General features: G+C 41.2%; 1 protein-coding gene across 3 annotated transcripts; it reads left to right on the top strand.

Moving 5' to 3' along the window:
- Positions 1-6,823: 6,823 nt before the first annotated feature.
- Positions 6,824-13,106, top strand: Tex30 (testis expressed 30). 3 transcript variants are annotated; one of them, XM_078016312.1, is made up of 6 exons: positions 6,824-6,972; positions 9,413-9,486; positions 9,953-10,183; positions 10,926-10,977; positions 11,835-12,040; positions 12,641-13,106. In XM_078016312.1, the coding sequence occupies exons 2-6, from the start codon at positions 9,472-9,474 to the stop codon at positions 12,812-12,814; spliced, it is 678 nt and encodes a 225-aa protein (XP_077872438.1). In that variant the 5' UTR covers positions 6,824-6,972; positions 9,413-9,471; the 3' UTR covers positions 12,815-13,106. The 3 variants fall into 3 exon arrangements, with proteins under 3 accessions (XP_077872438.1, XP_077872439.1, XP_077872437.1); XM_078016311.1 differs by having other exon boundaries at positions 6,845-6,972; positions 9,399-9,486; XM_078016313.1 differs by lacking the exon at positions 9,413-9,486 and having other exon boundaries at positions 6,826-6,972.

Below are 13,106 nucleotides of genomic sequence, written 5' to 3'. Positions count from 1 at the left end.
GGCCCTTGCTGTGCTATCCTTAGCTGTATCAGGACCAAGAACAGAAAGAGAGAGGGTGGGCTTGACTCAGCAGCCTTGGCGCCTCCCTGTCTTCACCTACAGGACCAAGCAACAGACCTGTCTCCTTTAAACCACTGCTCTTTTGGAAATTCACTCACTCACAGCAAAACTAATCCTAACTAATGTGTCACACAAGGCCTGTCTTAATCTGACCTCTCCCACTTCCTAATGCTACCTGATACCTGATAAAACCATTCCTCTCCCTCTTCTGTCAATGCCTGTTTCCCTACTGCCCTGGTATTTGCTTTTCCCTTGGTCTGGAATGGCAGGACCCACTCTTCTTTGTCCAGCGTTGACATCCATCAGTATTCCCAAGGTCACTAAGCCAGTGCCCTGTGTTATCTTCTGTATTCGTTTTCTTGGGCTGCCTCAGCAAACCTCCATAAACTTGGTGACTCAAATCAACAAAAATTTTTTTCTCTAGAGGCCAGTTCTGGAGGCCAGAAGTCTGAATTCAGGGCGCCAGCTTCCTTCTGGAGGCTCTGAGGAACAATCCCTCCCAACAACTTCCTTCTAACTGGTGGCAGCTGGCAGTTCTTAGAGTGGCACTCACCACTGCCTCTGTGTGTCTGTTTTCCCCTTTTCTGTCATTGTAAAGATGTCTGTCATTAGACTTAACACCCATACTAAATCCAGGATGATCTCATCTCAAGAATTTTCATATTTGCAAAGACTTCTTTCTAAATGGGGTCACATTTCATAGGCACAGAGGTTAGGATCTGGACATATTTGGGGAGGCCATTCTTCAACATCTCCTAAGAACATTTTCTTGAAATCAGGAACAACATGAGAATTCCCACTCACACACACCTAACATAGTGCAGGAGGTGTAAGCCAACAGTACTGTCCAGAAAAAGAGAGTACAAGAATTAAAAAATAACAAAGACAGTTGGCATTAAAAGCTGATGAAACACTATAGTACACACAAAATGCAGACAAATCTGGACAAATAGTTAGAATTAACAAGAAAATTCAATTGCATTACAATAGACCAGCTAGTAACATAAAATTAAATAAAAAGACATAAAATACAACTTAATAATAGTTTTTTTTAATATTTTTTTTTTTTTAGTTTTAGGTGGACACAATATCTTTATTTTGTTTTTATATGGTGCTGAGAATCGAACCCAGTGCCTCACGCACGCTGGGTGAGCACGCTACCACTTGAGCCACATCCCCAGCCCCTTAATAATAGTTTTAAAGACCATGCAGTACTTATTTGAAGAATTAAGTGTAACAAAAATAAATAAGACAATTTTTGAAAACAATTTAAATTGAAAGATATATATTGATAGCCAGGCAAAATTAATATAAATGTTAATTCTTTCCTATATAGAATCAATGTAATCCTAATAAAAAATTTGTGCTGCCCGTTTTTTTCTTTCTTTATTTTTTTAAAGAGAAATAAATCTTTATTTGGTTTAAATGACTATATTTTGAGGATTTTTGTTCCAGAAATTTACACTGCACTATAATACAAAACCTAACTGTCCACCAAAAAAGCACTGATAAATAAGCTTTAGTATATTTATACACTACTGGGAGTTAAAAGGAAAAGTTAGAGGGCTCTCTTTGTAGCTCCATGGAAGAGTGCTTACCTAGCATGCACAAGGTCCTAGATTTAATCCTCAGCAACACACACACACACACACAGCGCTGCCCGTTTTTTTTTTTTAATTTTAGTTGTAAATGGACACAATACCTTTACTTTATTTATTTATTTTTATGTGGTGCTGAGGATCGAACCCAGTGCCTCAGATGTGTGAGGCAAGTACTCTACCACTGAGCCACAACCTCAGCCCTGCCCTGCCCACTTTGTGTGAAACTTTACCAATTTCTATATATTCATGTGCCTGTAAAAACCAATCGTTCTTCAGGAAGAATGAATTGGGAGAACTTCCCATATATATATATATAGAGAGAGAGAGAGAGAGAGAGAGAACGCAAGATGTCTTATAATGCTAGAATATTTAAGACCTTGTGATATTGGTACACAAATAGAAATAAAAAACCAGAACAATACTGGAATGTTGAGGCATAAACGGGCCCCTGTTTATGTGGACACTCAGTCTAGCCTGGAGAACCCAGATGTTGGAGAAAGAGTGTGCTTTTCACTGAAGGGAGCTGGGGTGACTGGATTTTCACATGTGGAAGAACACTTGGGTCTAGCACATACTACACCAAAGATGAGTTCCATGGGCTGAGGTGCAGCTCAGTGGGAGAGCACTTGCCTAGCATGTGTGAGGCCCTGAGTTGGATCCCTTGTACCACAAGAATAAATAAACAAAGAACAATTCCACAAGATTAGTGACAAAAGGCAAGACAGAATATTTTTTAAAACTGGCATAGAGGATGTCTCCTCATCTAACAGTACAAACTTCAGCAGCTGAAGTAGTCAAATATTTTTTTTTTCACTTTGTGACTCTAATAAATAAAGTCAGTCTTTGGATTGTTTCTAAAATATAGCAAGTCTCAAAGTTTCTGGAACATATGTTTCTCATTATACAACTCTTTCGTCAGCCCCTTTGTTTTGAGAGAGATGCCATTACAATCTATCACAGTGACACCACCACAATTGGCCCGTGTGTTCCCTAGTGACACATTAGCCTAACAGGAATTCCTCATGAGCAAGGCTCCTGTTGTAAAATGAGTCAAAGGTAGGTGTCGACAGGATGGAATTCCTCATCTATCCTGCTTGTCTTACCAGTCTCTTAATTCTAGATGGGGAGATGTGAGATTCCAGTGAGGAATTCAGGGCTGACTTTGGCCGTTGAACATTGAGTGTGTGATCTGTTGATGACAACCTTTGGCACATGGCTTCTGTTAGCATCTTTCAAAGTTTGGTGTAGAGAATTGGACTTTCAGTTTGATCATTTCAATTTGGGTATAAGAGATTGAGTTGAAAGTTTCGTGTGATTATATAAAGATACATAAATATTTTCCTCTCCAGGTTTTTTCCTCCAACTTATTTCTCATTCAACAACATGTCATTATGTTACATTTATTTCTTTTAAAGAATAATATCTTGGTTGGTTGCAGTGGCACATGTCTATAATCCCAGAATATAGGGACGTTGAGGTAGGAGGTCCTCAAGTTCAAAGTCAACTACAACAACTTACTGAGACCCTGTTTCAAAATTTAAAAAAATAAATAAAAAGGACTGGGAATGTAGCTCAGCAGTAGAGTGCCCCTAGGTTCAATCCCCAGTACTACAAATAATAATAATAATTTGATGGGTAGAGAGATAGTCATGGCTATAAAGAAGTAGCGTAAGGCCAAGTGCAGGGTCCACACCTCTAATCCTAGTGGCTCAGTAGGCTGAGGCAAGGAGATCAGTTTGAGATCAGCCTCAGCAACTTACCTTGGCCCTAAGCAGCTAAGTGAGACCCTGTCTTAAAGTAAAAAAAATAAAAAGTACTGGGGATGTAGCTCTATGGTAAAGTTGGGTTTTTACAAGGGGGTTCAATCCCCTGTACCAAAAAAAAAAAAAATAGTAGTTTGAGAGATATTCTTGGTGATGGATTATTCTGTATTGTGTGTGGTGGTGATTACATGAATGGAGATAAAAATACATAGAATATACACACGTGTCTGATGACAGCAGAATAAACTCTGAGGATTGTTCTAACTTCAGATTCCTAGTTTGATATTACATTACAATTACTGAAGATGGCTACCATTGGGGGAAAATGAACACAGCACCTCCTTGATCGTACTTTTGTATATTTCCACAAATCTATGACCATTCCAAAATAAAAAATTTAAAAGATAGGGTTTTTAAAAAAAAATAATTGACAAAATACATGCTCATAACTTAAAGAACTAGCTCTTTCTGATTCCTATCCTTTCCTGAGCAGAACCACCATTATTAGTGTGTAGACTTCCAGGCATTTCCTTGGATGTACATACATGGAGGGGAGGTCTATCAGGGGCCCAGACCATAATGGTTCATCCTCTCCACCCATTCTGTGGGAAGAAGTGTTTCTAACATTCTGCTTCATCAAAAAGAAGGCTGCCTGCTGTGAATTACTGAAGCAAAGGCCATGGGTAACTTAAATTTCTAACATGAAGGAAACTGACACAACACAAACTCTGTCCCCATCCACAGAAGAGTAAATCCCATTTCCCTGTGATCAACAACTGGGTAATTTCAAAAGGAGACTATTTCATTACTTGTGAAACATATGTATTAGATTCCCATTGGTGCTGTGAAAAACCACCACAAACTTAGTTGTCAAAAACAACACAAATGTACTGTCGCAAGTGGGCAAAACTGCAACGCATGCAGTCCAGGGGGAGAAATAAAGAATGTCCACTTGCTTCTGCCCTTTTCAATGTTTTGTTCATTCAAATCACTCAATACAATTTCACTCCATAGGTTCTTAATCAAGAAAATGACAGGGCTGGGGATATAACTCGGTAGAGTGCTTGCCTTGCATACACAAGGCCCGGGGTTCAATCCCTAGCATCACCAAAAAAAAAAAAAAAAAAAAAGGAAAAAGAAAATGACAATCCTTAATGCTAAGCACTGCAAGAGACATAATCAATTCATAGCAAACCATTCTAGATTAATTAATTCACAGCAAACAATTCTTTTGTTTTAATTAATTCTAAGATTAATTCTAGGCACTGTAAACACACACTTAATCACGACAGGCTAATGACAGACATTCCTTCTGTGTGCTAAGTTCAAAAGTCTCAAGCCTTAGGCTTTATGTCCAGCAGATGTACACTCACTCAGACCACGGTGATCAGGTCTGTAACCAAGGCAGGCTTTTCCTGGCGTGCAGTGGACGACCGGTGGAGGAGAGGGTCCTAGGGAGAAGTTATGGCTCTCACCAGTGTCCAGACAGGTGGTAGAGTTTGAGAGCTGTGAGGTTCACACAGAGGATCAGGAAAACTATGACCAATGATGGGATGTCAGGTCCTCATCAGCTCGAGTGCATCCTTGTTTCGGTGGCTAAATCCCTGTTCCTTTGCTCTATTATTTATACTAAACTTTGGGGCTTTTGACCCCCCCCCTTTTCAATCCTTATCAGCTACCACCAGATTTCTCCCCAACATCATTTACCCTGGGGTCAGAAACATCTGGTCTGGTGGTCTCCACACTGATCTTCTTACCTCTCCCTCTTCTCAGGTGAGGACAGCCTGCCAGGGGCTTCACTCTGTTTATCAGGGTTGGGGGAAGTAACTTGTTTGAGGCCATCATGGAGGGCTCTGTGGGTGTGCCTGGGGAGACTGCAGGTTTCAAACTGAAATTTTTAAAATGTAGTTGCTTAGGCTCAGGCCTCAGGCCATCCTCACAGTACTTGTCAGGTGCTGTCAGCGAAGGCTCCATCTGGAGTCTGGGAGGGGAAAAACACCCTTTCCTTCCCTCCTTCCTTCCTCCTTTTTTTTTTTTTTTTGTTGTTGTTTGTTTGTTTCCTTCTTCTAGAGCTTTATTCTTTACATTTCTTGGTTGGGGATTCCTTCCTCCATCTTCTGGGTCAGCAGCTTATCATCCTCAAATTTCTCTGTCTCTGTTGTCACATCACCTTCTGCTCCGAATGGTTTGACATTATTCCTTAGAGCCAAAAAGTGGAAGCAAGCCAGAAGTTCTTCAGCTGGTGGAAGGATACACCAAGTTGCATGCACAAATGCGTAGGATTCAGCAATAAAAAGAAATGAGTTATAAGAAGGAACAGAGTACTGAAGCAGGCCACCACCTGGATGAATCTCAAAAACACCCCAAGTGCAAGAAGCCAGGTGGGAGACCTCATGTTGTATGACGCCATTTACATGGGGTGGCTCCTAAATCTATAGAGATGAAAGGTCTGTTAGTTGTTGTCTATGGCCCGGGTTAGGAACGGGGAGTGACAGGATTCATTTTGGGGGTAATAGAAATGTACTTAAATGGTGATTGTTACGAATGGTTGCAAAATTACCAGAAATCATTGAATTGTACACTTAAAACTAGAGAACTGTCAGGCATGTAAATATATTTTTTTAAAGCTAGAACATTAGCAGTCAATTAGTGTTTGTTAAGACCGCAATTTAGGAAAACATTCATGATAAATGACTGTGAATAAGTGTTTCCTGGAATTTATTTCCTTATATGTACTATGGCAGAAAAGAGGGCAGCCACCAACTGCACTGGGCTTGGAAATAATGCATTATGCTCAAGAAATATTTCACACAGGGGAGGCTCTGGTTAGAAACACCGCACACAAAACCAGCTCTTTGTGGGGGAGCTCCCCAACGCGGGAGCCGCAGAGCATCAGTGCATGGAGCCCGGTGCAGAGCCCATGAGTAGCAGGTGGGCGCTGGGAGGCCATGCCGCCTGGGCCTAGACGCAGGCCGCAAGGACTCGCGCAGTGCTCGCCTATAGACGAGCCCAGGAAGGGCGAGGGCACTAACAAGACCGCAGTCAGGTGGCTGTCAAGAATCCGAAGATGGGGTGAGGCTCAGTGTGGCCCAAGTGCGAGAGGTGGCTGCACACTGCTGGTGCAAGTGTGAGAGGTGGTTGCACTCTGTACTTCTGTGTAGCCGAGCCAACGTTACTGAGGACTGTACTGAGGACTGTGGAAAGAGGCTGGTCAGGGTCGACCCCTGTTTTTCGCCCCAAACAGCTCGCCACAGCACAGATGGCACGGGCACAGACTGGGGTTGAAGCATCGGGGGCCCGCCCTCGCGGGCGCGAGCTCGCCACAGTCGCCCCGCCCACAGCCTCGGCGGCGGGAAACCCGCCGGGCCGAACAAGCGGGAGAACGTCTGCTCCCGGCGTGCCCCGCGGGCGGGGGCGTGGCCTGCGCACGCGTGCGTCGTTGCGGACCGCGCTGACGGGGCGGCGAGGCGGTCGCTTCGAGCGTGCTAGCTTGGGCTCTGAAGAGAGAGAGGGCGGTTGGGCGCCGGCGGCCGCGTTTGCCTTCCCGGGTGAGTGCGGCGGGGCCAGTGGGCGCCGCCACGCAGAGGGCGGCTTCCCGGGGCGTGTGGGCTGCCGGCTGCGGCGGCGGGCGGCGGGTGGAGCGCGGGAGGCTCGCGGCGGCCACTCGCCCGGAGCCGGGGCTTCGCGCAGGGCCGCCCGGGGGCTCGGCGGACGGCGGCGGGTAAGTGGGGCTCCCGGGCGCCGCGGAGCCCGCACTCCTCGCGGCCCTCCAGGGACCTGCTCTGGTGTGGTTTGGGGGGTGTGGTGGCCGCGACCTCCGGCGACTCGAGCGCCGGCGTTTTTGTCCGCCCGTGACAGCCGACGCTGCGCGGGAGACAGAACCGTGCTCAAACGTCTTTTAACGGAAAGGCCGGTGCCTGTGGCGCCCAGAGCCCGCGGCGCCGGGTGCGGTACCGCGTTCCGCCCGCGGCGGCTGTTGGGTGTTCACGGCGGCACCCGCCGCTCCAAACCCTGCCGCGCGCGGCCCTGTGGTCGCCTCTGCCCCCGGGGTGGGCTGGGCTTCAGCCTCCCGAGGCCGCCCGGAGCTGGAGGTCGGGTCGCTGGGGGTCGCGCGGGGCTCGGAAGCCGCCCGGGACGCGCAGCAGCGGCGAAGACGAGCCGAGGCCGGGAGAGGAGGGTCCTGAACCTGCACCAAACCGAGCGGGGACGGTGCGGGTGACAGAACAGGCTCTGCTGAACTTGTCCTGAGACTTCACCAAAACCAAAATAAAAAAAGTTGTTTTTGTTTTTTTTCTGAGACATGGACCCGCAGCACTCGAGGGCTTGGGGAAGCTGCCCTCTGGGAATGTCTCTAGAAAGCCAGTGTCTTAGCAGACCCGCACAGTTCTCTAACAGCGGCTCCCCGCGAACCGCAGAGCTTCCCACTGCGCGGGAGCCGGCAGCACCTGCTGCTGCGGTGAGAGGCTTAAACAGAAATTAGGTGTCCAGCTCTCCTTTCCCATTTTACACTCTTGAGTGACTGCGTTTCTTGCTGTTAGAGGCATTTTGAACCAGGGAACCCAAGGCAGAATTAATTGGAGGGGTACATTTCGGATAAAAGGATACTGAAGCCTGAATTCTTCCATCGCCTTTTCTCTTTGACCCCCAGAACTTTTGTGGCCAGACTAACAACTCTTAATGCTCAAATAAGAGAATTCTACACACAGAAGGAAAAGTGCACAAGTTGGTCACAGTGATTTCAGTGATTGCTTCTGGGAAGAGAAATAAACTTAGTGTCTAAGGGGAAGAGTGAGGAGACCTTACTATGTTTTTGTTATTTTTAAAATGTTCATGTGTTGCCTATTTAAAAATGAAATATACTTTTTTAAAATGAACATATTATTTTAAGACTCAGCAGTTCCTCTCCCAGGAATTTATCTTTTAGATAGATCTACATACATATGAAAATAATGAAAGTACAGTACTATATGGAAAGATACACGTGAAGCAGATAAAATTGGTTGCCTTAATAGAGGGAGTCTGGATGCAAGATAAAAGTGGATTGAGAGGGGCTTTTTCGTTGTATAATCTTGGTATCTTTTAAACTTCAAATATTATCAAATGAATGAATTTTAATGTGGACACAGTGGTAGTGGAGATTCCGATGTTGATAATATCCTGCAAAATTAAAATTCTCTTGTAAAAGGAATGCTGCATAACAGTTCCTAAATTTCAGTGGACTTAGATCATTTCATGGTCATGGTTCTTCAGTTCAGCTGTGATTTTGGTCTTAGGTGGACTAGGCTGGACTCTGCGGGGTTCAAATCTACTCCATGTGTCTTCATTCTAGGACCAGGCTGAACATGGAGAACTACTGGAGCATGTTTACTTGTGGCTCAGTGAAAATTCAGAAGGGTTTCTAGGAATTTGCCTTGTCTCCCAGTAGAAGTAGCACATTGAAACACCTACCTTTATTCTGTTAAATCAAGTCACATAGCCAAACTCAGAGTCCCTAGAGTGAAGATGTATTATTTGCTTACTGGGAGGCACTGCAAAGTCACATGCAAGGGTGTGGATACATGTTTCTTTTACAGGGAAAGGGAGATGAGAGTGATGATGAAGGAAATGAGTTAACAGATGCAAAGAAATTCAGTTGAGGATGGTTGAGAATAAAGTTGCTTACAAAAATGTGTATTAATGTATATTTTCTAAATTAAAATTGTCCAAGATATAGCATCCTACTTTAATATGAGATATCTCAAGGCTTCCATGTCAAGGTATCATGTTTGGTTTATCTTATATCTGCCAGTCCTGCCACCCTGCTTTGTAATCAGTTCTTAGCATTGGTAGAAACATTTGTTTGGCTAAATAATATACATATAAAGACACCAGTTTTTAAAGATATAGTTCTGAATGTGTTTATTTCAGCTACTGAATTTGTTCATTCTTAGTTCTTATGTCATATCCATGTCTGACAACTCACCTTTCACAACAGAATCTTCTTTTCAGGGAGATGTCCTTTGCTTCTCAGATGTAATGCACTTTAAGTTTATTATTCAACAGTGAAAATGAGTCATACAGAGGTAATAATATTTTCATATGTTATGTATCTTCAGGTTTCCTTTTTAAAAAAAAACTGTAATCATAATCGGAGTGCTTTTCTTATTTTCAACTTGCACTGTGAGAGGCAGTACAGTATTCATAGTTAATAAGAGTAAGGACTGTGGAGCAGACTGCCTGAGTTTGAACCCTAACTAGTGGTTATAATACCTTGGGCAAGTTACTTAATCTATTGTGCCCTGGTCTATAAAAATGGGAATAATAGTAGTACTTGCCTCATAGAATTATAAGAAAGGTTTAAATGAGTTAATACATATAAAGCACTTATAGTACCTGACACACTTAAATATTAACTTTTATTAATAGCATTAGTTTTTATTTGGAGGCCATGATTTGAATCTTGAGTCTCTCCAAACAAACATGTATAGTTTATTCACTTGTCTGAGTAGTCAAGGAAGTAATTTAATTCCTTATTCTCTTGAATTTCAGGTTAAGTTAAAAATACCTTTTGGAAATAAGTTGCTGGATGCTGTTTGTTTGGTACCTAGCAAGAGTTTAACATACGGAATAATTCTTACACATGGAGCATCAGGAGATATGAATCTTCCTCATTTGATGTCATTGGCGTCCCATCTTGCATCTCATGGCTTTTTTTGCCTGAGATTTACCTGTAAAGGCCTTAATATTGTGCATAGAATTAAGGCATACAAAGCAGTTTTGGTAAGAAATTTCTTTATATTTACTTTTTTTAATAAGATTCTGTTTAAAATTTTTAATAAATTTAAGACAGTTTTGTTAGCAGTCATTTGGTTTTATTAAAAAATCTTTTAATGAGTATCCTTAGAAACACAACAGTTAAGAAGGCCATTTAGTGGTCAGATTTGTTGATTTTTTGCCATTAGTTTCCATGGAGATGAATGCACACATCAGAAATGTTCCCCCATGCTACTGCCCAGAAAATTATTTAGTATTTTCTCACTGAACTCATGTAACTTTATTATAGTTGTGGCATTCTAGACTGTTTCACCTACTGTGCAAATATGACGGTGTTTTCTATATATGTTTAAGAATATTGTATAAGATTCCTAGATAAAGCTCAAATCTGAAATTTCTTTTAATCTAAATTATTTCAAAATAAGCTTGCCAGGTTTTTTCAGAGATTTAAATTAGATATTAGTATTATCAAACTAGAAGCCCTTACTGGCCTTTTAAAATTAATTTGTTCTTTAACAATAGCTCAGTGCTTGAATATTTTTATAAAGGGTAATATATAGGTATATCACATCTTTATATAATGGTAAATTGATATTTTCTTATATATTTGTGTTACCCAACGTGATTTGTGATTGTCTTTGCATAGATTTTCATACATGTTAGTAATGATAAGAAATAATGTGTCTTGGCTTTCTGGTAGAACATTGTATAGGAGAAGAATTGATAATTTTTTGGTTGATTTGTCTAGAATTACCTAAAGACCTCAGGAGAATACAAACTTGCAGGTGTTTTCCTTGGAGGTAAGTTGCAATACTTGTGAATACTTGTTAGCTATCCATTTTAATATTAAAAATAGTTGATTCCAGGAAGGTAATTTAAGGCTTTTTGTTTGTTTTGGTAATTGGCCTCCTTGGTGTATTTTATGTATTTTAAGCAAATTTAAACCTTATTTACAATAATCTAAGGAACTCTCTTTTTTTTCCCCCTTTATTTTTGGTACCAGGGATTAGACCCAGGAGCAGTTAACCATTGAGCCACATCCTCAGCCTCTTGTATTTTATTTAGGGATAGGGTCTCACTGAGTTGCTTAGGGCCTTGCTAAGTTGCTGAAATTGCTTTGAACTTACAATCCTCCTGTCTCAGCCTCTTGAGACACTGGGATTACAGCCATGTACCACTGTTCCTGGCAGGAACTCTCCTTTTATTTATATCTTTGACTCTCTTGCAAATGTTTCCTTCACAGATTGTCCTCATATTTTGAAGTTTTCTTCAGAAAAATAATTGCTTTCGGGGGAAGGAGTACCAGGGATTGAATCCAGGGCTGCTTAACACTTCATCCCTAGCCTTTTATTTTTTGAGAAAGGGTCACATTTCTGAGGCTGGCTTTGAAATTGCAATCCTCCAGTCTCCATCTTCCAGGTTGCTGGATTTATAGGCATGCACCACCATGCCAATAAATAATTGCTTTATTTAAATGTGATTTTAGCTTTTCATAAGGCTATAGTTTTCCATTATGGGAATTGTAACTTGTTAGTTGCCACCTTTTAGAGCTAAGAAATTTTTTCAATGAACAAATACGAACAGTAAAATCCATTGCTGCTACTTTATGTAAATGTTTCTATTTCAAACTGAACTGAATTTTAATTGATTTTATTAGGTCGTTCAATGGGCTCAAGAGCAGCTGCTTCTGTAATGTGTCATATTGAGCCAGATGATGCTGATGGTTTTGTTCGAGGTCTCATTTGTATTTCTTATCCACTGCACCATCCAAAACAGCAGCATAAACTCAGAGATGAAGATCTCTTTCGTATAAAAGATCCTGTACTGTTTGTGTCAGGCTCAGCAGATGAAATGTGTGAGAAGGTGAATTACAACTTGATGTTTGTTTAAATGAGAGTGAATGAGACATTACCTGCAAAATTCAGTCTCCTAAAAATATGCTAATTTATCTAATGCTAGTTTTGTGCCTTTGTCATCCTGTTGCTCTAGAGAAAGTAAAAATAGCAGTATGCTGACAAAATCCATTTCTCTGAAAAGAGGGTTGGTAAATGGATTAGCTCTTATTTGGAAAATGAAGGATTAATATCCAAATGCTCTGATTTGGAGATGATGAAGTTGTACTTTGATTTGTCATTTCATCATTCATGCAGATTGTTATAAAATTGACTTGAGAAAGGGTTGGCAGTGTTGGCATATTATGAAATATTAGCCCAATATTATGAAACGTCTTTGTGTTTCCCAGAATATATAATTTCCTTGGGATTTTTTTTTTTTGGAAGGGGTTTAATTCACTAAACTCTTTATTATTGTTGGTAATTGATCCATTCTGTGTTATCATTCATTTCCTTGTGCATTCCATAGAGTAGGTATTAAATGAATAGTTGGTGAGTGAATGCAGTATGGGGGGGATCTTTTATTAAACAATACAGCATTAGTCTAGTATCCTCTTCTTTTTCCTCTTAGAACTTGTTGGAGAAAGTGGCACAGAAAATGCAAGCTCCCAATAAAATCCACTGGATTGAGAAGGCAAATCATTCCATGGCAGTGAAAGGACGGTCAACAAATGATGTTTTCAAAGAAATAAATACACAGATTTTGTTTTGGATCCAAGAAATCACTGAAATGGACAAGAAATAATTGTCATTAGTTAAAAGCCATGTTATTTTGAATACAAGTACAGTTAATTTGATAAAGAATAATATACCTCTCAGCATTATGAGATATATTTCAGACTAATGTTCTTTAATGTTGCCCTATTTTTGAAACACATTTTAATTGTGAAAATAATATTCTTTACAAAATGTCTTTTGAAAGCACTGTTATAGTTGTATGAAGATGATGTACAAATATTAAAGGTGGTCTAAATATAATTTATTTTCACTAGTATAGTTAAGCTTTGAAAAAATTAAACTTTTGAATTTTGTTACAA

This window comes from Ictidomys tridecemlineatus, chromosome 6, assembly GCF_052094955.1.
Source record: "Ictidomys tridecemlineatus isolate mIctTri1 chromosome 6, mIctTri1.hap1, whole genome shotgun sequence".
Taxonomy (NCBI): domain Eukaryota; kingdom Metazoa; phylum Chordata; class Mammalia; order Rodentia; family Sciuridae; genus Ictidomys; species Ictidomys tridecemlineatus.
This window is presented reverse-complemented; position numbering and strand designations above follow the sequence as displayed.